The sequence below is a fragment of the Rhincodon typus genome, chromosome 17, assembly GCF_021869965.1.
Source record: "Rhincodon typus isolate 14 chromosome 17, sRhiTyp1.1, whole genome shotgun sequence".
In the NCBI taxonomy this organism is placed as follows: Eukaryota; Metazoa; Chordata; class Chondrichthyes; order Orectolobiformes; family Rhincodontidae; genus Rhincodon; species Rhincodon typus.
The window spans coordinates 30,535,095-30,559,603 of record NC_063348.1 but is presented as its reverse complement, the minus strand read 5'-3'; the positions used below and the strand labels follow the sequence as shown (position 1 = coordinate 30,559,603).

Below are 24,509 nucleotides of genomic sequence, written 5' to 3'. Positions count from 1 at the left end.
GAAGACATTAGGAAGAAACCAGGAGACACCATTAAGAGAAACTAGAAGCAAGGAGTGTGAAAACGAGCAGTCACAACTTCACAAATAGATGACACAAGTATTAACTATATCCTGTAAAGCACTGATCCAATGCTATAATGTATTCAACCTTTCTTGTACTGAATAAAGTTAAATCCCTGTCAGCAACTTGGGTCAACGCGAAATCAATGGAAATGAGGGTCCAAAGAGGACTGCACTTGTAACATTGGATTCCAAGGTACTAATGTCTATGAACCAACATATATATTACCACATTGCAACTCCCTTACCAGCATCCTACTGCCATCAGGGTAGGGTAGCCAGAAAGTGACTGAATGTTTGTACAAAAGAAGAAAGATGTTGCAGCCAGCAATGTTTGTAAAATGAAAGTAAAAACACATAGTGGATCGATTAATATTTGAAAGGGAAAGATAGGATGGGCCTCCATCAGAACTGGACAACATAGCTTCTTTAGTGACTAATTTTAGTGAATCTGCAGTTGGATTAATATCTACTACTTGTCAAATTATACTCACATGCTCACCTTTCTTTGAGTAAGTGCATCAAAGTGGTTAGCAAATGAAACAAGCTGATTCCTGCTTCAACTGGCATGATTTAGTGAATCTCCACAATGCCTTACTGGAGAATTATTGGAAATACTTATAAAATTTAGCACAGCAAGTTCACTGCTAATTAATTAAGGGAGTTTTTTGTCAAGAAGTGAAATTCATTGAATTAGGTTTAAAGGCCTCACAGTGGGTACTACTTAATCATGCTAAACAACCACCACTTGAATGAAAAACAAATAATGGCTAGAGATACTTTGAGAAAAATATACTATTTCAGTTTTGAGCACACTCTCCCCTTTTTGTGCAGCAAGCAATCAGAATTTGTCTCACAAACCGTGACCCACAAAGGCCTACAGTGACGTTGGAGATACATGTCACTCACTGCAGTGACTGCAATTATACAAGAGGTCAGTAGATTTTAGATCAATAAATAAAAGGCTAGCTATTATCATTCATCAGGCAAGTGATTTGTCACAAGCAAAAACTGGTGTGAATCCAAGAGTCTTGAAGCCATGATAAACTAATTTGATGCACTTCATCCCCATTTACTTCTAGTCAGTTGTTTTCATCCTTGTATATTATAGATGTTTTAATATTATTTGAGCTCATGTTCATTTTATTACTCCCGCTTTGAAAACAGCAGTTTATATTTTAGGAGCCCTTTATCTTAATACCTTTTTTAGTAAAGGTATTCTTTGCATGGCTGGAGAGACAATTATAATAAAAGATATAGGAGTAGGAATATGCCATTTGGCCCATCAGTCATAGTCTACGAATTAAAATGTTCAGGGCTGATCTAATTGTAGTTTTAACTCTACTTACCAACCTGCCCCTCAATAATCCATGACTCCATGTCGATCAAATGTCCAATATATTCAATGGCCCAGCCTCAACTGCGATCATGGGAAGAGAATTACAAAGACAACTGATCATCTCAGAAAAGTGATTTCTCCTCATCCCAGCCTTAAATAGAAAACATTGTTACCTATAGTTGTAAATTCTCCCATGAGGGTAAACATCATCTTAGCATTTACCCTGTCAACCACCCTTCAAACTTTTATGTGTTTCAATAAGATCATTTCTCATTTCTCTAAACTTCAATGAGTATAGGCCCAACTTGCTCAACCTTTCCAGGTAAAATAACCCCTTCATCCCAGGAATCAGCCTACTGAATCTTTTCTGAACAGCTTCTAGTGCAAATATATCCTTTCTTAAACAGGGGACCAAAAGTGCATAATAATCTGCATGTGATCTCATCAATGCTTTGCTTAATTAAAACAAGACTTTCCTACTTTAAAAAAAACACAGGAACACAAGTGATAGGAACAGGAGGAGAAAATTGCCCAGTTCTGACTGCTCCAATATGCAGAATGTCATGGCTGACTAAGGGCCTCAACTCAACTTCACAACCACTTCCAACACCCTTTGACTCCCTGATAAACCAAAAATCTGTCACAGCCTTTAATGTATTCAATGATGGAGACTCCTCAATCATCTGAGATTGAGAATTTCAAGGATTCACAATCCTTTGAGCAATCTGTCTTCAACTCACTTTTCGATGATCAGCCCGTTATCCTGAGACAGTGCACCAGTGTTTTAGATGCAGATGAGAGGTTGAGCCAGTCTGCTGGAGCCATGACCAGTTTGAAAATAACTTCCGAACTCCTGGAAGGAATTCCCTGCAAAAGATTTTAATGCTGTTTTTGGGGATTGCAAGGGCTTTATGGATGAAGGAGCTAAGATGAGTCAATTGCTCTTCCTCATCAGCATCTATCTTATGACAACAAACAGGAAATCAGATAATATATCAACAGATTTGGAAACAAGAACAGCAGTGGAGAACTAAAACTGTGTGGCATTAGCATATATATGGAAGTTGATTCTATGAATAAAAAGCAAGCTACAATTTCAGAAAGTTAAGTGGGCTCCATGGGTAATTTGTATTTAGTTGTTATTGTTTTGTTGCAGTATTATGCAAGGAGTTTAGCAAGTCTTCTTATTGTCAATCTTTCCTCAGCCCACTTTTCATCTTGGTCAAGGGTTGAGAGTTTATGCCTTACTCCAGGACACAAGCATAATGTAAACTAGCACATCAAGTGCTCAGTACCATGGGTAAGCCACATTGTAACGGTGAGCCACTAGCTTAGAATTTCCATCATGGAAGGAAAACCGAAAGCCGAACCTGAAATTATGACTAATCCCATGTCCATTCTGCTAACGTTAATCTATGCTGAAACCTCCCATCCATGTCATTGATGCTACATTCAGGAATATGGCAGTCAGCACAAAATTCCAGGTCGAAGGAAACATAATTGAAACATGTCCAATGACATTCAAAGTTGGTGCACTATAAAAGGTGGGACAATGAAATAATTCTTCTCTTATGTGGGCTTTCCTTCCCCATCAATTCCTCCTGGACCATGAGACATCTAAGCACAGACAACAAGATCAGAGAGTGGGAAGGGAGGAGGAGTAGCTTCCAAAGGTGTTGCAGAATGCAGATATTGGATTTGAAGAGCAATTTATCCCAACTGAACAGCCAGATGAGAGGTCAATGGGAAGTCAAATCAGGGCAAGATTTATACACTTAATGGTAAGGTCCTTGGGAATGTTGCTGAACAAAGAGACCTTGGAGTGCAGGTTCTTGGTTCCTTGAAAGTAGAGTTGCAGGTAGACAGGATACTGAAGAAGGCATTTGGTATGCTTGCTTTTATTGGTCAGTGCATTGAGCAGAGGAGTTGGGAGATCATGTTGCATATGTACATTGGTTAGGCCACTTTCGGAATACTGCATACAATTCTGGTCTCTCTGCTTTAGGAAGGATGTTGTGAAACTTGAAAAGGTTCAGAAAAGATTTACAATGATGTTGTCAGAGTTGGAGGATTTGAGCTTTAGGAGAGGCTGAATAGGCTGAGGCTCTTTTCCCTGGAGTGTCAGAGATTGTGGGGTGATCTTATAGAGGTTTATAAAATCATGAGGGACATGGACAGGGTGATTAGACAAGGTCTTTTCCCCAGGTTGGGGGTGGGTCCAAGCTTAGAGAGCATAAGTTTAAGGTGAGAGGGGAAAGATTGAAAAGGTACCTGAGGGGCAACTTTTTCACACAGAGGGTGGTGCATGTATGGAATGAGCTGCCAGAGAAAGTGGTGGAGGCTGGTAAATTACAACATTTAAAAGGAATCTGGTTGGGTATATGAATAGAAAGAGTTGAGAGGGATATGGGCCAAATGCTGGCAAATGGAACTAGATTAACTTAGGATTTCTGGTTGGCATGGACGAGTTGCACTAAAGGGTTTGTTTCTATGCTGTACCGCTCTATCACTCTATGATCAACTCTTCTCTATGTGAAAATCTATACTTTCCTTCATACTTTGATAGAATGTCTGGCAGCAATCCTCATAATCCTCTCTGGGATGGTTTAGATGACACCATCAGCCTTGATAAACAGCTTGGATCACTGTTCAACAACTCAACAGGCCTCTCAAACAGCAACCTGGAGAATGCATGCACATAATTGAAGCAAAAAGAGAGAAATAATCTGGATTGTCTAAAATGCATGGATCCTGAGAGGCACCGAGTTCTGTGAGTTCATGTGGAAAAAGTGTATCTAAAGGACGTTGCAGGCCCTTTGAGCATTGTGGGGGTAATTACTCTTTCTATTAATGCAGCCTTGTGGGTCTTGAAGGCAAGCCGCCAGTTTGACATGCTCTCTATCTAATGCCCCTCCACTCTGAAGAGACCAACAACCTAATAGCAAGTTACTGTTTTATCATAAGACTTAAATATTGCGAAGAGACTAGAAGTTGAAGCTTTCATCTTGCACTCATGAGAACTCGGATACAAGATGAGTATGAGTGCTAGATGAAAAGCTTAACCTCTAGTCTCATCTAATTAATTTTGCCTTGACAAAAATTGTAAATTTGAATAATGCCCCAGAGGTATAGAAAAAAACATATTCTCCCCTGAACACAAATCCTCACTGTCCTTCAACTAATCCTAAACAAGACCCCTAAGGACATCTGGAAAAGATCAACAGAAGTTGAAGGCTTTAGACCTTCAGTTCTATAGAATCTTCATGTCGATGCGAGCTTAAAATTATTGTTGGGAAGCTCACAGAATTAGTTAATTGTCTCTTATATTAAGGATGATTTTCATTTCTCAAATTGACTGCAAAATTGTCGTCTACAGTAAAAGCATAAGAATGGATTCAATGATTCTTGGAATTGCACTCATTTTTAGTAATTACAGGTACCTGAAAATTAATCTGTAAGTTTAAAAACAGCTCCTGAAGCAGTGCAAGTATAGGAAAGTTACCTAAAATTGTTGTGACATACAGAATGGAGTGATTATTATGCATGGGAATATGTTTGGGCTTCGGCATTGATAAACAATCATATGACTTGGGTATATTGTAGCAAGGTGTATACACATGTACATTGAAATTTCCCTAAACTTTGAGGCTGGGCTTTCAATTTGCATCTTTGTGGCATGCATTGTTGGTCCCAAATATGCAGGAAATTTCTTTCCCATTAACAAAGCCTGTGGCTGCCAATACTCCAAGTATTGTAAAAGATGTCCTGGTACAATTTGAAAAATGACCCGCTACATCTCCCAGTGTTCTGACCCACATTTCTCTTCTAACTAAGTACTCCAGGTTATAGTTCAACAGGTTTATTTGAAAACACAAGCTTTCAGAGCCTCGCTCCTTCTTCAGGTGTTTGTGAGAGAGGTGGAATCAGACACAGAATTTATAAGTAAATGATCAAAGGGACACACCACTGATGAGGATGTATTAAACAAACCTCAGATGCTGTTAAACCTTGAATCAATCAGAACGTTTTAATTGATTAATATGTAAATATAAATCCCCGAATTACTTTCAACTCATTGCCCTGAAAGAACTAAAGGTTTTATTAGTGTAAAGCAGAGGTGTAAAGACGAAGGAGCGAAGCTCTGAAAGCTTGTGTTTTTGAATAAACCTGTTGGACTATAACCTGGTGTCATGTGATTTCTGACCTTGTCCACCCCAGTCCAACACTGGCACCTCCACGTCATAAGTACTCCAGAGCAGATCTAGTGATTTGTCTCATTGCTACATTGATTTTGAAGGTTGTAATGTGGTGACTGTGAAACACCCCATAAGTTCTGAAAATGAGAAAGGAACCACATCAATGAAAATTCTTTCCTTCCTCTTATTGCAACTTTTGACTTCAGACTAAGTTCATATCTTTGAGTGAAATCCAAATCTGTTTTCGGTTTCAGACCAATAAAATTCATTCCTTCTTTTCAATATACTATTTACTGGAATATTACTTTCATCAAAGAAAATTTCAGAGACTATTTTCAACTTTTCCACTTCTCCCTAATAACATATACCAACTTGATTTTATAATTGTTCTATTAACATTAATTTCTGAGTGGGGCTGGGTTTAAAATCATAGCCTAATTTATTAACTGAAGGTCTTTCAACTTTATTTCAGGAAGATACCTACAATGAATGGAATTAAATTCTTACAGCTAATCCTGTATAAAAATTCAAAGCACACATTTGCTCAAGAGATCTCATTGCATATTGTCATGTCATCATGAATTATTGCTACTACATTGTCAACCCATTGTGGATATCACAAAGAAAATTTCAGTCCACTATAATTAGAACTTGAATGAGTGATTTACACGTTCGGAGTACAGGACTCACAAATGCATAATTCTATGCAACCTTTTCCGATTTGATATTTAACTGTTTAAATCAGACGAGGAAGGATGAATTGACTCCCTACATTTTAAACCCCTCTTTGGCCACAACAACGATTTTGAATCATTTTTAGCACACAGATTTATCTCACTGTAATAAAACTGTAATTCACTAGATCACCAGAATAAGGAGTGAGTTTTAAAGTTTGCTTGAGCGAAAGAAGATCATTTTTTATTACTTAGAAAAAAATACATCAATATCACATCAAATACACAAATGCAGATATAGAGCTGGAGCTTGCATCTTTTTGGCTAAATGCATGTTGTATCAAGTTTTTTGAAGAGTGTTTCAGAGTGATAATATTAGTGATATCAATAATCTATACATAGACTGAATGTGGATAAATCTGCAGGCCTGGATGAGATGCATCTCAGACTGTTGAGGGAGGCAAGGGAGAAGATATCAAGGGCCTTGGCAGTAATATTGAAGTATTCTCTGGTCACAAGTGTGGTATCAGAGGATTGGAGAACTGCTAACACTGTTCCATTATTAAAAATGGGAGGAAGAGCGAGACCAGGAAATTATAGGCTGATCAGTCTAATCTGTGTGGTGGGGAGGTTGTTAGAAAGACAAGGCAGAGATGCTGAAAGCATCCAAGTAGGTGTTAATTGAGCGAATACTAAGAAAGCAAATTCAAAGCCCTGAGATGTACCCTGTTCTGATCCATGAGATAGTTAACAGCCTGTGTGCATAAAGCAACCGAGCAGCAGCACTGCAATGACACATGTTGGAAAGCTCCAAAGTACAGTATTAATGTGGTGAACTGTATTATAAGTGAATCAGAGATGTCGCAAGATTATATGATGAGGCTGGTGCTTCTGCAATGCCAGCCTCTATAAATGGAGGGTGCCGGAATTTGCTGCCCATGGAGCATGCATGACTCAGAGAAGTAATCATTGAATTGCAGTCATCTGGTTACTGCTCTGACTTCCATGTCAGGAATGATTGTTGTTGAGTGTTATTCCACTGTCTGGGAAAATAGCAACTTGCATATGAATAAGGTAAGTTTTTTATTATTCATTCATAGGACGAATGCATTGCTGTCTAGGTCAGCTTTTATTACCTATCCCTAATAGCCAGTGGATAGTTAAGAGCCAAACACATTGCTGTGGGTCTGGAGTCACATCTGGGCCAGATCAGATAAGGATGGCAGTTTTCTTCCCTAAATGAAACCAGATGGGTTTACTATGAGTTTGTGGTCATCATTGGACTCTTCATTCCAGATTTTTAATAATTTCAAATTCCAACTATCTGCCATGATGAGATTTGAACCTAGTTCCCCAGAACATTACTTGGGTCTCTGGATTCACAGTCCAGTGATATTACCACTAGGCCATCACCTCCCCTACTAGGTTAGGTATTAAGAGATATTAATGCATACAAATAGGCCCCTTGCTCCTATCTGGCCATCACAGTGTTAAGTACAAAATTAGACCTTTCTTCTGGTTGTTGAAGGAACTCATTTTTCATTCTTGCCACAGTATCCCAACCAACTTGTCATCACTCATCTCAGTCCAAGTCTTGCAAAATTCAGCTTTCTATTTCTGCTTTCAACTGGTTTGTCCACATTTATTTAATAAAAACTTTAAAATCTAGGATATCAATATCTTTAATCATCATGAGGGCAAAGGTATTAATTAAATATTTCTGATAAAATGCTTGTTAGTTCCATGTCATTTTACATACACATTTATTCGTTTTGTTTTGCAGAAATGTCTGTAACCTCTTTTGGGAGAGTCTACGAACCAGACAGAAAAATTGCAGAAGAAGGGGTCATTCATTTAAGGCAGAGATGAGGAGGAATTTCTTTTTTCAGAGGAGAGCAAATCTGTGGAATTCTTTACCATAGGGATCTATAGAAGTTGGATTGTTAATTATGATTAAGGTTGAGGTTATGGGGAAAAGGCAGGAAATTGGAGTGAAGGATTATCAGATCAGCTGTAATCTCATTCAATGGTGAAGCAGACTGAACAGACTGTTTGGTCTACTTTTGTTGGTACATCTCATGGTCTTGGATTAAAAAGGCAGAGAGATGAAACCTAGTCATTACAGGATGAAAGCATGTAAATCCAGTATTCAAATATGTGTAAAATTAAATTCAACTTTCAGAATATACACTTAGCAATACACAAGAAAATCATGCATATAAAATTCCAAAGCAAAGAGTAGAAGTCCATCAAGCAGAATAATGACTAATGAGAGTATAATGTAAATCAACATATAGTGCTCACACAATATGAAGCATTCTAAGACCTACAATTTTATGGAGAAGGGAATCAAAGTGAGGAAAGGAATTGTAAGATTTAGAGATTCTGGAAACATTGATTCTAATAAAATAAAAGGTGAACATTAGCCCTTTGATCTTGTTTTCTTCTTTTCCCAGAACTCCCAAAAGTAATTTCATTTCTGTGTTTGCTTTGTAAAGATCTCTAACTTCTCAATCAAATATTTATCTACCTTCACTTTCAAACACAAAAAGACCTCTGCCTCAACTTTCTTTTATTAGTAACAATGGTCAGTCATCTTAGGCAGAGCTCATGCTACTGAAGACACCAGGGATTATCTGGTGATGGTAGCTTTTCAAAACCAAGAAAAGAAATTCATGGCATCAAATTATGATAAATAAATCAAAAATCATTCAAAAACAATAATTTAATGAGAATGTCTATTTTAGATGATGTTAAAATTTATGTCTGTCTTGTGTATTTTCATGGGTACAGTGTACTGGGCACTTCTATAAGTGATCTCAGCATTGTAGATCTGTTTCAACATACAAAGCCTGACTGTCAGTGAGTGTGTGTCCTAGCTTTTTTTTTTACAAATCCCTCTTTATAATCAATCCCTCTTTAAAATCAGATTGATACCAAGCATCTTCAAAGCATCAGGGGCTTCCAAATGCAAAATTTATCAATTAGCAAGGCAAGCTATAGATTTGATCATCATCTTCAGTCCCTGGGGAAGCAACTTAAGTATCATTAGCATTTCATCCAGCTTTTGTATCAGTTCTTTTTCTTCAATTTTTCAGATTACAATTTGTTTCATGAATCCAACGTCTGAATGAAAGACAACTGCCAATGCTAATGTTAAATCATTATTTTTTCTTCTTACATTCTAAAAGACTGAGGCAAAGTACAATGACAATAAGAACTGCATACTAAACTTAGTGCAAACTTTCAAGTTAGCCTTTAAACTATAACTAACAAACAAACAAACAAACAGCATTGCATTATTTAGGAACTATGCAATGATTTAGCAGATTACACCCACTGAATTAAGCAGCTTGGTTTGTATTGTAAAATGAATCCTTTATGAGATTACTGTCCAATATTCAATCACTCACAGAGGGTAATTTTCATTAGGGGAGACAGTATAAAATTGGCAGTATTGACTCAGTTGCCTATTTATAGATATTTTTAATCAAACTTTCAGATGTATTACAACAGACCTCGAGGTATGGACACCACCACTGCGCTACAAGACCCGATCAGCTGTTCATTATATACTATATCTCGCCCAATAGCCATTTCAACTGAAGTTAATGGAATTGAAAAAGTCTGAGCATTGTCTGTGATTTTAAAGAGAATTACATTTTTTTTATAATTCCATTAGTACCATCAGAATCTGATAACAGTCTTTCATTGAAAAGCATGGAAAGAAAAGAAAACTGCCAGATTTGAGTTTATTTCTAAAGATGCACAGGCTATGAAAGGAGGACTAGAGACACAGAAGCAAATTTGTTGAGGGCACAAGTGATGGGCAGGTTGCTCCCCAGCCCATACCACTGTTGTATAATTCATGATCAACCTTATGTATACAATAATGAATACCTGTTTATCAATATCTCTGTAACGAAATAGACCTTTAAATTTATGTACTGTGTTCAAACCAAAAATGTTGCTGCAGTTATAAACATTTATGATATAATAAATAGCTTGGCTTTGTTAAACTTTCGTTAACATCCTATTAATCACAGGAGTTGAATGCACCAATACTGTCAGCACAATTTAATGCTTATGTATACACACAGATAAAAGGATTTCTCACCTCCATTAAACTGAAAAGTTACATAAATAATTCATTGCTTTCTATTTTAAATTTTATTGCACTCACTGTTATTGTGTATTGAATTAAAAGAAATGTAAGTGCAAAAAAGAAGAAAAGCCTTGTGGGGAAGAAAAATTGTGTAATTAGAAATGTGAAGCAAATGCCCCATCCAATACAGAGGCATTGTAAGTCTCGTTACAGCAAGTATAACAAATGAAGACAGCCTCGTCTGGAGCATGCACAATCGAGGGTGAGCTCAAGCCAAAATCAAACCAGCAATGATCTTATCAAATGGTGGAAAAGATCTCAGGGGTGAATGGTCTAAAGTCAAACTTGCCAATGTGCAATAAAAGAGTGTTGTAAATTATCGAGAAATTGAGCACACCATTGAGTACATTATTTGATTCTTAAGATGTAGAACATACAGTTTAAAGATTTATAATAATTACCCAAAAAGCCTCTAGTCCATGAGGCAGTCCCTGACCAGACCTCTTATTTTCTCTATACCATACTGCCTCAACTTTCAAAATGGCTAATGTTGGTGTGCTTTAGTATCCTATCGATAATATTATTGTTGCGATTCTTACCTGACTCAGCATAGAGAAAGAAATAGCACAATATGAAGATTTAAGTAAGGTGCTTAGCACCTACTTCAGGTTTAACAGGATATCAACCATGCTGGATTTATCCAGCAATGTTGAATTGTTTCTAACTGACATTATCATTTAGCAGATCACTGTGACTGAGGAACCCCATGAAATGAGGTTATTCAAGACTATGTAGCAACTGGTATCCTGGATGAGGTTTTATCTGATCACTTGACATCTATAGAAGGCCTCAAATAGCCCAGAAAACTGAAATGCCAAAGCAGAACAAAATTCCTTTGAGACAGAACAAAGAGAGAAAAAGAAAGAGAGTGAGAATCCATACCTGAATTTGACAAGGTTATTAATAGTTAAATCAGGAGGACTGAATTTGTCCAGTTTATTAATAGTTGGATCATAGGGACATCAAATGTAAGGGGAGTGAAGCACGCACACTCCCACGGTTCCTCGGTCATGTTGTGGTGGAAAACATCTCCATCAGTGGCAAAAACAGCTCAGCCCCTAATGCAGTATGCTACACTTGCAACATAAGGGGTCATTCTAGAATTATCTGCAGGAGCACCAGAACAGTCCCAGCAGTGAGACAAATACCAAAGCAAAATATCCAGAGAGGTTGGTGCTAATGAAGACCAAAATAAATCTTGTTCTAGAAAAAGTTGTGGGACTTCAAGATGACTCTGCTACTCAGATGTTTTTGTCAATGGTAAGACGAACCTTTTTAAACATAGAAATATAGAAGATAGGAGCAGGAAGAGGCCTTTTGGCCCTTACAGCCTGCTCCACCATTCTTCATGATCATGACTTATCATCCAACTCAATCCCAATCCTAATTTCTCCCCATAACCTGTGATCCCATTCACCCCAAGTGCTGAATCTCGTCACACCTTGAACATATTAAATGTTTTGGCATCAACTACTTCTTGTGGTAATGAATTCCACAGACTCACCACTATTTGGGTAAAGAAATGTCTCCTCATCTCCATCCTAAATCATCTACCTCGAATCCTCTGACTGTGACCTCCTGGTGCTGGACACACCTACCATCGGGAACATCCTCCCTGCATCTAGCCTGTCCAGCTCTGTTAGAATTTTATAAGTCTCTATGATTTCACCCCTCAGTCGTCTGAACTCCAGCAAAAACAATCCCAACCTAGTCAATCTCTCCTCATATGTCAGACCAGCCATCCCTGGAATCAGCCTGGTAAACCTTCGCTGCACTCGTGTACTCGAAACCTCTCGCAATGAAGGCCAACACACCATTTGCCTTCTTTACCGCCTGCTGCACCTGCATGCTTACCTTCAGCAACTGGTGCACAAGGAGACCCAGGTCCTGCTGCGCACTCCCTTCTCCCAATGTATAGCCATTCAGGTAGTAATCTGCGTTCTTGTTTTTACTCCTGAAGTGAATAACCTCACATTTATCCAAATTATACAGCATCTGCCATTGATTTGCCCACTCACCCAACTTGTCCAGATCATGCTGAAGGATCTCTGTATCCTTGTCACAGTTCACCCTCCCACCTAACTTGGTATCATTTGCAAACTTTGAGATGTTACATTTTGTTCCCTCATCCAAATCATTAATATACATTGTGAATAGCTGGGGTTCCAGCACCGATCCCTGTGGACACCACTAGTTACTGCCTGACAATTTGCAAAGGACCCATTCATTCCGACTCTTTGTTTCCTGTCTGCCAGCCAGATTCCTATCCATCTCAATTCCCCCAATCCTATGCACTTTAATCTTCCACATTAATTTATTAAGTGGGACTTTGTCAAACGCTTTCTGAAAGTCCAAATATACTACATCGACTGGTTTTCCCCTTGTCAACTCTACTAGTTACATCTTCATAGAATTCCAACAGATTTGTCCAGCATGATTTCTTCTTCATAAATCCATGCTGACTCTGTCTGATCCTGCCACTGCTTTCTAAATGCTCTGCTATAAATTCCTTGACAATGGATTCGAGAATTTTCCCCACTACTGATGTTAGGCTCACCAGTCTGTAATTCCCTGTTTTCTCTCTTTCTTCCTTTTTGAATATTGGAGTGACATTGGTCACACTCCAATCTGCAGGGACTGTTTCAGAGTCTATAGAATCCTGGAAGATGACCACCAATGCAGCCGTTATTTCTAGAGCTACTTCCTTAAGTACTCTGGGTTGTAGATTATCAGGCCCTGGGGATTTATTAGCCTTCAATCCCAACAATTTTCCCAGCACCATTTCTCTACTAATATTGATTTCCCTCAGTTATTTGTTCTCACGAGATCATGCCTCCTCTAACAATTCTGATTTATATCCTCTTTTGTGAAGACAGAACCAAAGTATGTGTTCATTTCCTCAGCCATTTCTTTGTCCCCAATTATACATTCCCCGTTTCTGTTGGGGACCTACACTTGTCTTTAACAATCTCTTTCTCTTCAAGTACCTATAGAAACTCTTAGCATCAGTCTTTATGTTCGCTGCAAGCTTACTTTCATACTCTATTTTCCCCTTCTTAATCAATCCCCCTGGTCCTTCTTGCTGAATTCTAAACTGCTCCCAGTACTTCGATTTATTATTTTTCTTGGCCAATCTGTTTGCTTCTTCCTTGGATAGGATACAATCTTTTATTTCCTTTGTAAGCCATGGATTGGCCCTCTTACCCATTTTGCTTTTGCGACAGACAGGAGTAAACAGTTGTTGCGGTTCCCCCATGCATTCCTTGAATGTTTGGCATTGCCTATCCACTGTCATTCATTTAAGTAACTTTCCCCAATCTATCAAGGCCAACTCACACCTCATATACTCGTAGTTTCCTTTATTAAGGTTCAGGACTCTCGTCTCCGAATCAACAACCTCACTCTCCATCTTGATAAAAACATCTATCATGTTATGGTACCCTGGCTCAGACCTCACCTTCTTCAACACTCTCACATCTAACTGTGAGGTACACAAAATATTTTAATGACAGTGAAGGGGCAGCTATGTGCCACACTTTGTTATCCTGAATGTGAGTTTAGAGAACTTCTGTATGTCATTTTAATTCAACAATATTTTTGATCAAACAGAGATGCTTTTCTTCGCCAGAAACTTCTTTCTTCAGCAGCAGTAGATGACTGTGATCTGCCCTCCTTTGAGGATACCCTACTCCAAAAGGCCACAGATGAATTCCAGATGTGGTCTCACCAATGTACAGCTGGCTTATTGGACCTTGGTCTTTGATCGACCACATGTGGTCCTCCATTCCAATTTTCATGGATCTCCATTGACTTCAAGCAAGCCTACATCTCAAGATACAGTAGAAGTGCTGAAGGGCTCTTGTGGTGCAGCGATAGTGCCCCTTGTTTCTGAGCTGGAAAACCTGACTTTGAGTCCCTCCTGGTCTGGAGGTGTGTAATAACATTTCTCAACCGGTTAATTCGAAAATATCTCTAACAGAAGCGCTTCATGTTGCTGCTGCTATATCCTCAGTGCTTCTAATTAAATCTACAACTTTGGATAATGCATGCAACTACCCTACTGAAATATACCTGCTGATGACCTTCGAGAAAACCTACCTTCTTCAGATTCTAGTGATGGCGTCTAAGTGGAAGTGAATTACTGGGCTCTTTCACAACCACTGACAGCACACAGTCTACAAATTTCTTAATCTTTTGAGGTGCAGACTCAACTTTGGGACTGTGTAGCAAGCCTCAGCACCTATTGGTCAGCCACTCCACGGTAATGATCATGCCTAAGTCCAGAGGGAGCATTGCTAGCAAGCAGTCTTGCCATTGCCTAATGCAAGGCAAAACCCCTATTCATTGCTCAAATGGGACCAGGGGACTTTGATTATGGATGTTTAAAAGAAAGGGAGAGATGGGTGACAACCTCCCATAAGTATTTATCCAGAGGTGGGAGAAAGGTGAGCAGAATGGCAGCTCTCTGCAGGTTGGTGGCAGGCAGGAGATAGATTTCTCCTTAATGGGTCCCCTGAAAGAAAAGGAGAGATGAGTGAGGCTGTATCCCTTCAGTCCTACGGTCATCTTTCTCTCTGGCTTGTGGTTCAAAATCCAGCTGTTCTAAATCCCAGGAGTTCAGTCATCTGACCTCTCTTTGCAGAGTCTTTATCTCCCATAAAACAGTTTGTGTCCTTCACAGGTGCAACATTTGCACAACTGTTGGCCAGCACCCTTTGCTTTCAACAGTGTTCTTTTGAAAATTCCATGACATATATATTCAGATAATGAATAAAGTTGTAGATAACACATTTTCATAATAATGGACAATGTTCAGGCCATTGAACACAGCTGCTTTACTGTTTTGTGTGAGAGTGAGAGAGGTAGAGGAAAAAAGAAAATGACAGGTTCCATTGATTGTATAGCTGCTGCAGTGTTTGTTTTGTGTTCATCTTAGTTTGAGTTAATTTAAAACAAAATGAATTGAATTTCAAAGTAAACAGGAAGTTTTCAATCAATTGCATTTTAGTGATATCTGTAAAGATTCAAATTAATGGCTAAGGAAGATAAGAGGATGAGGTTTTGAAGATAGAGAGAGTTAAGTACTTCTAGCCTGTCTGCAAATTTTTTGAAGAATATGTTTTTTGAAAGCTCACAAAAAAAATATAGTGGGATGGGAAGTTAAGAGATCCTTGGAAGTGAGAAACAGGTGCATATTTGGTGGTCTCAGACACCTCACAGTCCAATCTTGCTTAAATGAATTGACCCAATGACAGAATGGCTCTGTGTGGTGAGGGTGAGGTGATTGAGAAGGAGAAATCATCAGCCTGCAACTACGTAGGTGGTTACCTCACAGCCATAATGGATAGCTGCAGGCAGCTGGGCTGGTTTGGTGCAGCGCTAGAGTCCCTACCTCTGAGCTAGAAGGTCTGAGTTCTAATATTACCTGCTCCAGACATGTGGCTGATCACATTGATAAAAAAATCCAATGCAGACAGTTAAAAAAGCCTGGGGGATATTACACTTTCAAACCAAGATACAGCAGTGGAGGCAGATGTGCACTGACACCTCATACTAATGCAATCTTGAACCTTGAACTATGAAGCAAAGGACCCCACAGGTACAACAAAGTGTGAAGTGCTGTGGTAATTGGAAATCGATAGACGTGCGGCTCTGTTTCTGTCAAAGTACCATCAGCATGGTCCGTTGGCAGCTTAGTGATATCACAAAGAGCATTTTAAATAATCTGTCTGAGGAAGGGACAGAGGAATAGTCCATGTCAGAATCAATGACAGAAGGAAAGGAGGACTGAGATCCTGCAGCTGAGTTTAAGGGCTGGGATCAAGTTTAAAAAGTAGGATCTCAATGGTAGTAATTCTTTGAATTATCTCAATTATTTGCATTAATGGAAGTAAAAATGTGGTATTGTGAGGTTGCAACATGATGCCAGAGCAAAGGCTTTAGATTCTGGGGACATTGGAATCAGTTCCATGGGTGATGGAGCTTGTTCAAGATGCACCTGAATAGAACTGAGACCAATATCCATGGGGATAGGTTCACCAGTTTTGTGGGAGGGTTTAAATTAATTCAGAAGGGTTTTGGGCAATAATCAAAACGTGAAATCAAGGCACAGAGAAAACTGGGAGGGACAGTTAGTATTAGAAATGATATAGAATTGAGTAGGATTGTAGAAAACTTAAAGATTTGACTTAAGTTTGAAGAGCAAGTAAGTTGTGCACTCAAAGTGTGCAGAAAAGGTTGATGTCCCAGAGGTGCAAAAACCAAGCAGGTGAATTATATGATTCAATCATCTCAAAAAGAGAGATTTGGATGCTTCTTGTTTCTGTGCACGAGGCAGTAAACAGAAGCTGGAAAGGAACAAAGGGAGCAGTTCAGATTAAACAAAAATATTATCATACTCGAAAGAGGGACCATCCTTACTGGATCAAAGTCAAAATCTATTTGGTTAGATTTGATAATCAAGAAGGGAGCTGTTATGTTCTTTGTTGTACCTTCATAAAAGTAGTAGAAAATAACAGGAGATAGGGGAGTAGATTTGCAAATAAATTACTGAGAGATCCAAGATTGACACAGTGTTGATAATTGGAATCCTCAACCATAAAAATGTTGAATCAGGCAGGGAAGGGCAGTAAAAGTGAGGAATTACTGAAGAAAATGGTTCAGGTACTGCTGACATATATTCTATTAAGGGAAACGCGGAGGGCAACTAGAACCAGTTTCCTGAATCATGGAGAATTTAGACAGTAAGATTAAGCATAAAAAGGTAGCAAATGGCAGGCATCACCTCGACAATAAAAGGATAATTCTAAAGAGAAAAAAGTATATAAGAGAAGTGAAAAGAAAATGAAAAAAGCCGAGACAGTATAAGATTAGATTGAAGCCTGTTATAAAAGAGAATCCAAATGTCATCTCCAGGCAAACCTTGATGGGTGTGTTCCAATAAAGGAATCTAGAATAAAGGGCACAGTGTAAAAATGATAGGTCTCTCATTTAAGATGGGGTTGAGGAGAAAGTCCTTCCCACAGAGAGCTGCTAATTTTTTTTTCAGAATTATTATCACCAGTGAGCTGTGGAGGCTGGGAGGAGTGAAGGGATATGGGGAGGTGTGGGGAATGGGAATGGGAGAGAGGTAAATAGAGTTCAGGCCACAATAAGACAGGCCAAGATACTGTTGAATAGAAGAGCAGACAAAAGTGGCTAACTGGTCTTCTTCTGCTCTTATTTCTTATGTCCTTAAGTGAACAGTTCTTTATTTTAATGGTAACATTAAAATGGTTGTCAAAGGAGTGATGGAATCAATTAGGGACCAAAATGAGATCTATGGGTGGAGGATGAAGCACAACTGAGGCACTAAATGGAGTTTACCAAAGAAGAGAACTTTATCAAAACCACAATAAATGAAGAAGTACCTGGGATAAAATGCCTGTTTACAGTAGAGATTAAAAGCTATTGTGAATTTTGCAAGATGATCCTGGACTAGTGAACAGTCTTATGTTATGATCCCAGCTGATGTTACCACAAGTCAGATCCCAGAATGAAGCCTGGCTTGATAGATCATTGTTTAAAAATTTTGTCTGACATCTGGTCACAGAAACCCATGTACACACACTGCCAATTTGATTTTTATTAATACCAACAGAAATGTATTACTGGTGCTTGAAACAGGAAAATCAAGAAAAATAGCATGAAACAAACCAAACCATCTAAATGTCACATATTGTGAAAGATTTTAAAATACAGACAAAACCAAGGCCCATCTATTCCCTAAAACCATTATTTTAAAGGTAATCTAAATAATTTAATAATTTACAGAGTTCTAGCTAAACACTCCTGGCCTGGAAGTTTCACAAACTATACTCTTTCATTCAGGTAACTTATTCCTTTAACTGCTCTGAACAATCTCCTTTTTCTAGAAGACTCTACTTGTTTTGAACCATAGTCAGTCATCCTCTGAACTCAACCCAAAAGCTTTTTAACTGAATTTTTAAAAAGCCTACTTATCCTAGGTCCTGTTATAGCTTAATGTTTTCTCTCTCCTGTCATAAACTCCAATAATAGAAACAAACTTCCACTTATATTTGATGGTGTCACAAACTGGTTTCACAAGCGTGTTTCCAGAAAGGCCGGCCGAATTAATTTTTAAAACTTATCACAAAAATGGACTGACATCCATATGTTACTAGTTTGAAATCTAGTCTCTCTAAAAGAAATTATATAAATATTTATAAATCCACATCTTTCATACACTTATCAGGCAGGAGCAATAGTTACTCAATAGAGCTTTATGTAATCCAGCCAAGTGTGCTAATAAATGGCCAAACCAATTGTCCATCATATCCTTTCAAGTCTGCAACCCCTATACTTTAACGAAGTAGACATGTGGGTCATACTGGGGGAAATGGTCAGCATGTGAGAGACTGTTTAATTAAGAACAAGGGCATTAATGGTGGAGGTGAGGGTAAAGTTCAGCAAATCAGCAGAAACAGTGTGAAAAAACACTAGAGTAGAGTTTATCCTCTCTGAACCCTTCACAAATTTAAACTCTTTAAACAAATCTCCCCTTAGCTCGAAGGAAAACAACCTCAGATTCTTAGCTGGTCTTGCCATCTCCAATGGTTTACTCACACACACCTTTATGTGTCTCTGTTCTTACACACTATAAGAATTGCACTGACTAGTTGCCTCTCCTCCTTCCATACAAAGATGTTAATGGTGCTGGACAATTAAACAACTCACTGGAGGAGGAGGGTCCACAAATATCCCCATCCTCAGTGATGGAAAAGCCCAGCACGTCAGTGCAAAAGATAAGGTTGAAACATTCGCAGCAATCTTCAGCCAGAAGTGCCGAGTGGATGGTCCATCTCTGCCTCCTGCAGCGGTCCCCAGCATTACAGATACCAGTCTTCAACCAATTCAATTCACTCCACGTCATATTGAGAAACGGTTGGAGACACTGGATACGGCAAAGGCTACAGGCCCTGACAACATTCCGGCAATAGTACTGAAAGACTTGTGTTCCAGAACTTGCTACTGCCCTAACCAAGCTGTTCCAGTACAGTTACACTGGTACCTACCCGACTATGTGGAAAATTGCCCAAGTATGTTCTGTACACAAAAAGCAGGAAAAATCCAACCCAGCCAATTATCGTCCCATCAGCCTCCTCTCGATCATCAGTAAAGTGATGGAAGGTGTCATCAGTATTGCTATCAAGCAGCACCTGCTCAGGAATAACCTGCTCAGTGACACCCAGTTTGGGTTCCGCCAGGGCCACTCAGCTCCTGACCTCAGTACAGCCTTGGTTCAAACATGGACAAAAGAGCTGAATTCCAGAGGTGAGGTGCGAGTGACAGTCCTTGATATCAAGCTGCATTCGACCGAGTGTGGCATCAAGGAGCCTAGCAAAACTGGAATCAATGAGCATCAGGGGGCAAAATCTCCAGTGGTTAGGGTCATTCCTGACACATAGGAAGATGGTCGTGGTTGTTGGAGGTCAATCATCTCAGCTCCAGGACATCTCTGCAGGAGTTCCTCAGGGTAGTGTCCTAGGCCCAACCATCTTCAGTTGCTTCATCAATGTCATCCCCTCCATCATAAGGTCAGAATTGGGGATGTTCGCCGATGATTGCACAATGTTTAGCACCATTCGTGACTCCTCAGGTATTGAAGCAGTCCATGTTCAAATGCAACAAGATCTGAACAGTATCCAGGTTTGAGCTGACAAGTGGCAAGTGACATTTGCGCCACACAAATGCAAGCTATGACCATCACCAATAAGAGACAAACTAACCACCGCCCCTCGACATTCAATGGTGTTACCATCACTGAATCCCCCACTATCAACATTCTGGGGGTTATCATTGACCAGAAACTCAACTGGACTCACCACATTAACACAGTAACTACAAGAGCAGGTCAGAGGCTAAGAATACTGTGGCTAGTAACTCATCTCCTGACTCCCCAAAGCCTGTCCACCATCCACAAGGCACAAGTCAGGAGTGTGATGGAATACTGCCCATTTGTCTGGATGAGTGCAGCTCCAACAGCACTTAAGAAGCTTGATACCATCTAGGACAAAGTAGCCCACTTGATTGGCACTACATCCACAAGCATCCACTCCCTCCGCCACCGAAGCTCAGTAGCAGCAACGTGTAGTATCTACAAGATGCACTGCAGAAATTCACCAAAGATTCTCAGACAGCACCTTCCAAACCCACGACCACTTTCATCTAGAAAGTCGAGGGCAACAGATATATGGGAACACCACCACCTCCAAATTCCCTCCAAGCCACTCACCATCCTGACTTGGAAATATATCACCATTCCTTCACTGTCACTGGATCAAAATCCTGGAATTCCCTCCCAAAGGACATTGTGGGTCAACCGTCAGCAGGAGAACTGCAGCAGTTCAAGGAGGCAGCTCACCACCACCTTGTCAAGGGCAACTAGGGATGGGCAAGAAATGCTGGCCAGCCAGCGACTCCCACATCCCATAAATGAATAGAAAAAAAAATATTTTTCTGCACTGAATTTCATCTGACAAGTGCCGAGCCAGTCTGTTTACCTTCCTATGTCACCTTGAAGTGCAGGTTGTTGTTCACTGTTTGTTACATTTTCAAGTTTTGTGCATTCTGTAAATTTTAAGATTGTGTCACTTCTCCTCTTCTCTGGCAATCAATCGGGGTCGAGGATAACTTGCTTCCACTCTGAGGATAGCATGTAGCTGTAGCTGTAGCTGTAGCTGAAGGATCCAATACTGGAAAGTGCAGGTTCTGCCACACATGGGGCAGGCAGTGGATGATGAGGGGGCACTCTTTCGGCTGCTTGCACCTGGCCTCCACATGCTCTACTCAGAGACACATAAATGGTTGACGCCTTTACAGTTGTTTCTTCTCCAGTTTGTGCATTCTAGGGCAAGCAATTCCCACGTGTCAGTGGGTATGTTGCATTTGTTTAGCGACACTTTCAAATGTCCTTGTAGCATTTCCTGTGCCCTCCTAGTGGTCACATACCATTGCAGAGCTCAGAATCAAACACTTGTTTAGGGAGTCCTGTGTCAGGCAGTGGACAATGTGACCCACTCATTGCAGTTGGTCATACGTGACCAGTGCCTCAATGCTGGGGATATTGGCCTGGGAAGGGATGCTGACATTGGCATGCCTATCTTGCCAGCGGGATTGCAGGATTTTGCAAAGGAAGTGCCAGTAATAGCTCTCCAGGGATTTGAGGTGTCTGTTATATATGGTCCATGTTTCTGATGCATACAGAAGGATAAGAGCCACAGCTGCTCTCTAGACCATGAGCTTGCTCCTGGGTTTGAAATGTTGGACTTCAAACACTCTGTTCCTCAAGTGTCTGAATCTAAATCAAAACCCGAATCTAAATCATTAGTGTATGTGTATTAAAGAAGTGGCCTGATTGCTGACACTTGCAAAATACAATTATATGTATTAATGATACAGCATTGAAGAACTGATGACGTTAAATATTCAAAATTCTATTTCTGTTACATTATTGAAATTTAAATAGGAATTTAGATACAGCCTGCAGAATGAAATATTCAGATTCTGAATCCGAATAATTGATGGAATATAGAATCTACATTCATCAAAACAGTTTAGTGGATTGAACAAGGCCAGAAAAAGATATGTGCTGATATCCTGATGAAATTGTGGTAATGGCACATTGGTCTAGGGGTAAGATTTACACTTAGGGGCTTGTACATGGTAGATATGCAAGAGGTCCTGGCTCAAATTCCAGACAAGCCCTGATTTCTAGCAGGAGGTGATGGCCTAGTGGTATTATTGCTCAATTGTTAATTCCAGAGACCCAGATAATGTTCTGGAGACCTCGTTTTGAATCCTACCACAGCAAATAGTGGAATTTGAAATTAATAAAAAATATCTGGAAATAAGAGTCTAATGCTGATCATGAATCTATTGCTGATTGTCAGGAAAAACCCAACTGGCTCATTAATGCCCTTTAGGGAAGGAAACTGCTATCCTTACCTGGTGTGGCCTACATGTGACTTCAGATCCACAGCAATGTGGTTGACTTTTAACTGACTTCTGGATCATTAGGGATGGGCAATAAATGCATATCTAGCCAGCAATACCCTCATCCTATGAATGAATAAACAAACAATACTCTTTATATTAGTATTTTATCAGATGCTATATGTTTGATCAATATAGGTATTTTTAACAGCAGGTGCAGGGTGGTTTGTAATGCATCCTCAAGAGACCAACATTCACACCAAGACGAAAATGAGTCTTAGCTTGAAATCATAGAGAGACCAATCACTTGTACAAATGTTTTTGCAAATGCTCCCTTACTCATTTACCTTTTTTTTATTTACCTGCCTGACTCATTACCTACCTTTCATTTACCTGCCTGACCACTTCATATACAATTATTTTCATCAGTACTTCCAACAACTTTCAGATGTCAGCAGAAATGAAATTGGTTAATTCACACTTGTACACCTAATGCATTCTTTAGAATGTTTGGAAATACATTGCTCATCAGCATCAACTTAAATGCATAAAAAATGTACATTGTACTTTCTATTTAATACATATCGCCATACCTTCTCAAGTTCATTGATGCCTTCCTCTACACTACATATTGATGTCAGTGCTTTGAGGGCGTGGACATGCAAGTAACTAGGAGCGTCCTGTCTGCACAGCTTGAAAAGTACTGCGACCCCTCCTTCCTGCAAGGAAATGACATAGAACATTTAAACATATTGAAAGATTATTCAATACGAACTTCTATTCAGCAATCAATTATATTTTTGGCTATTGTTAAAAATTGGAAGAAACTAATAACTCTATCTTTTCAAGTTCTGAATCAAATACATTAATGGTAATGCATACTGTTGCAAAACATGTTTGCCTTTTAAAGGGTTAATGTTGAGAGTGCATTAACTTCGACCCAATATGATACCATCATAAGGAATTAAGTGGGGAGCATAACTCTGGATCTCAAATGAGATAGACCTAAATGTATAATAAAACGAAGAACTACATCTAGATCTCTTCACAATCTCAGTAATGATATCCATAATACTTATGTAACTAGTACCTGATTGCTATCAAGCAATAAATTATATCATGCTTTAGACAAAAGCCTCTTCACATTAGACTACCAGTGTTTTTCTTCTGCCACATTAATCTGATTAGGCATTGTAGATCCTGACCTAAATGAGGTTTGGTGGCAGCAAATTTACCTCATGCTGACCAAGAAACCAACCAGCTCAGACAACAACAGTGAAGATTCATCATACAACACATCTCCCTCAAACTATCACTAGATCCACTTGACCAACTGAATCATACCAGGATACAAAATACAGAAAAAAAAGGCTTATATGCCAGTACATATAGATTTGGAAGTACAACAGTCACCTAAATTGAACAAAATTATTATGCTATAATCGCTATAGTCATGTCCCATACAAATCTTTTATCATAAAAACTGCATTGGTTGAAGAAGGTGACTTATTAGTTCCTTCTCAGAGCAACCAGCAATATAAAATAAACACTCCCCTGTCACATTCAATTCCCACGTAATTATATTGTAGAGTTAATGTGTGTATATATATATAAAACATATATAGATGATCAACAGTTTTTTTTAATCTGCTTGCCACACTTTTAATATATATTTCAGTTTATTTGACTCAAATTGAGTAATCCATTTGAATTCAAGAGAGAGAACAGCATAAAGTCCAAATGGAGTCACAGCAGACATTTAATGGTAACATTAAAATTAACATTCAGGGATCTTGCAATTGGATGAGCTGAGTTTACATATTGAGGCATTCCAAAAGTCTATTGCGAAGTACTAATCAAATCGATGAGAATATTTGGCTAAAGGGCAATTAGAGATAAACAGTGAAGTCTAGCCTTGCCAGCAAATGTCCAAATTCCATCAAGCACGGGCGCACACACACACACTCACACACATGCGCACACACACACACACACATGCACGCACACACACACACACACACACAAGCGCACACACACACACGCACCCCACACACACACACACACCCCACACACACACACAC

The 24,509-nt window shown here is 39.2% G+C and overlaps 1 protein-coding gene across 1 annotated transcript in view; it reads right to left on the bottom strand.

The window, feature by feature from the left end:
- Window positions 1-24,509, bottom strand: part of LOC125485251 (protein inscuteable homolog) — a 206,231-nt gene that overhangs the window by 90,642 nt on the left and 91,080 nt on the right. The window contains exon 5 of the mRNA XM_048607220.1: window positions 23,022-23,147. Within this exon, the coding sequence (XP_048463177.1) occupies window positions 23,022-23,147 (126 nt within the window). The remainder of the gene's footprint in view (window positions 1-23,021; window positions 23,148-24,509) is intronic.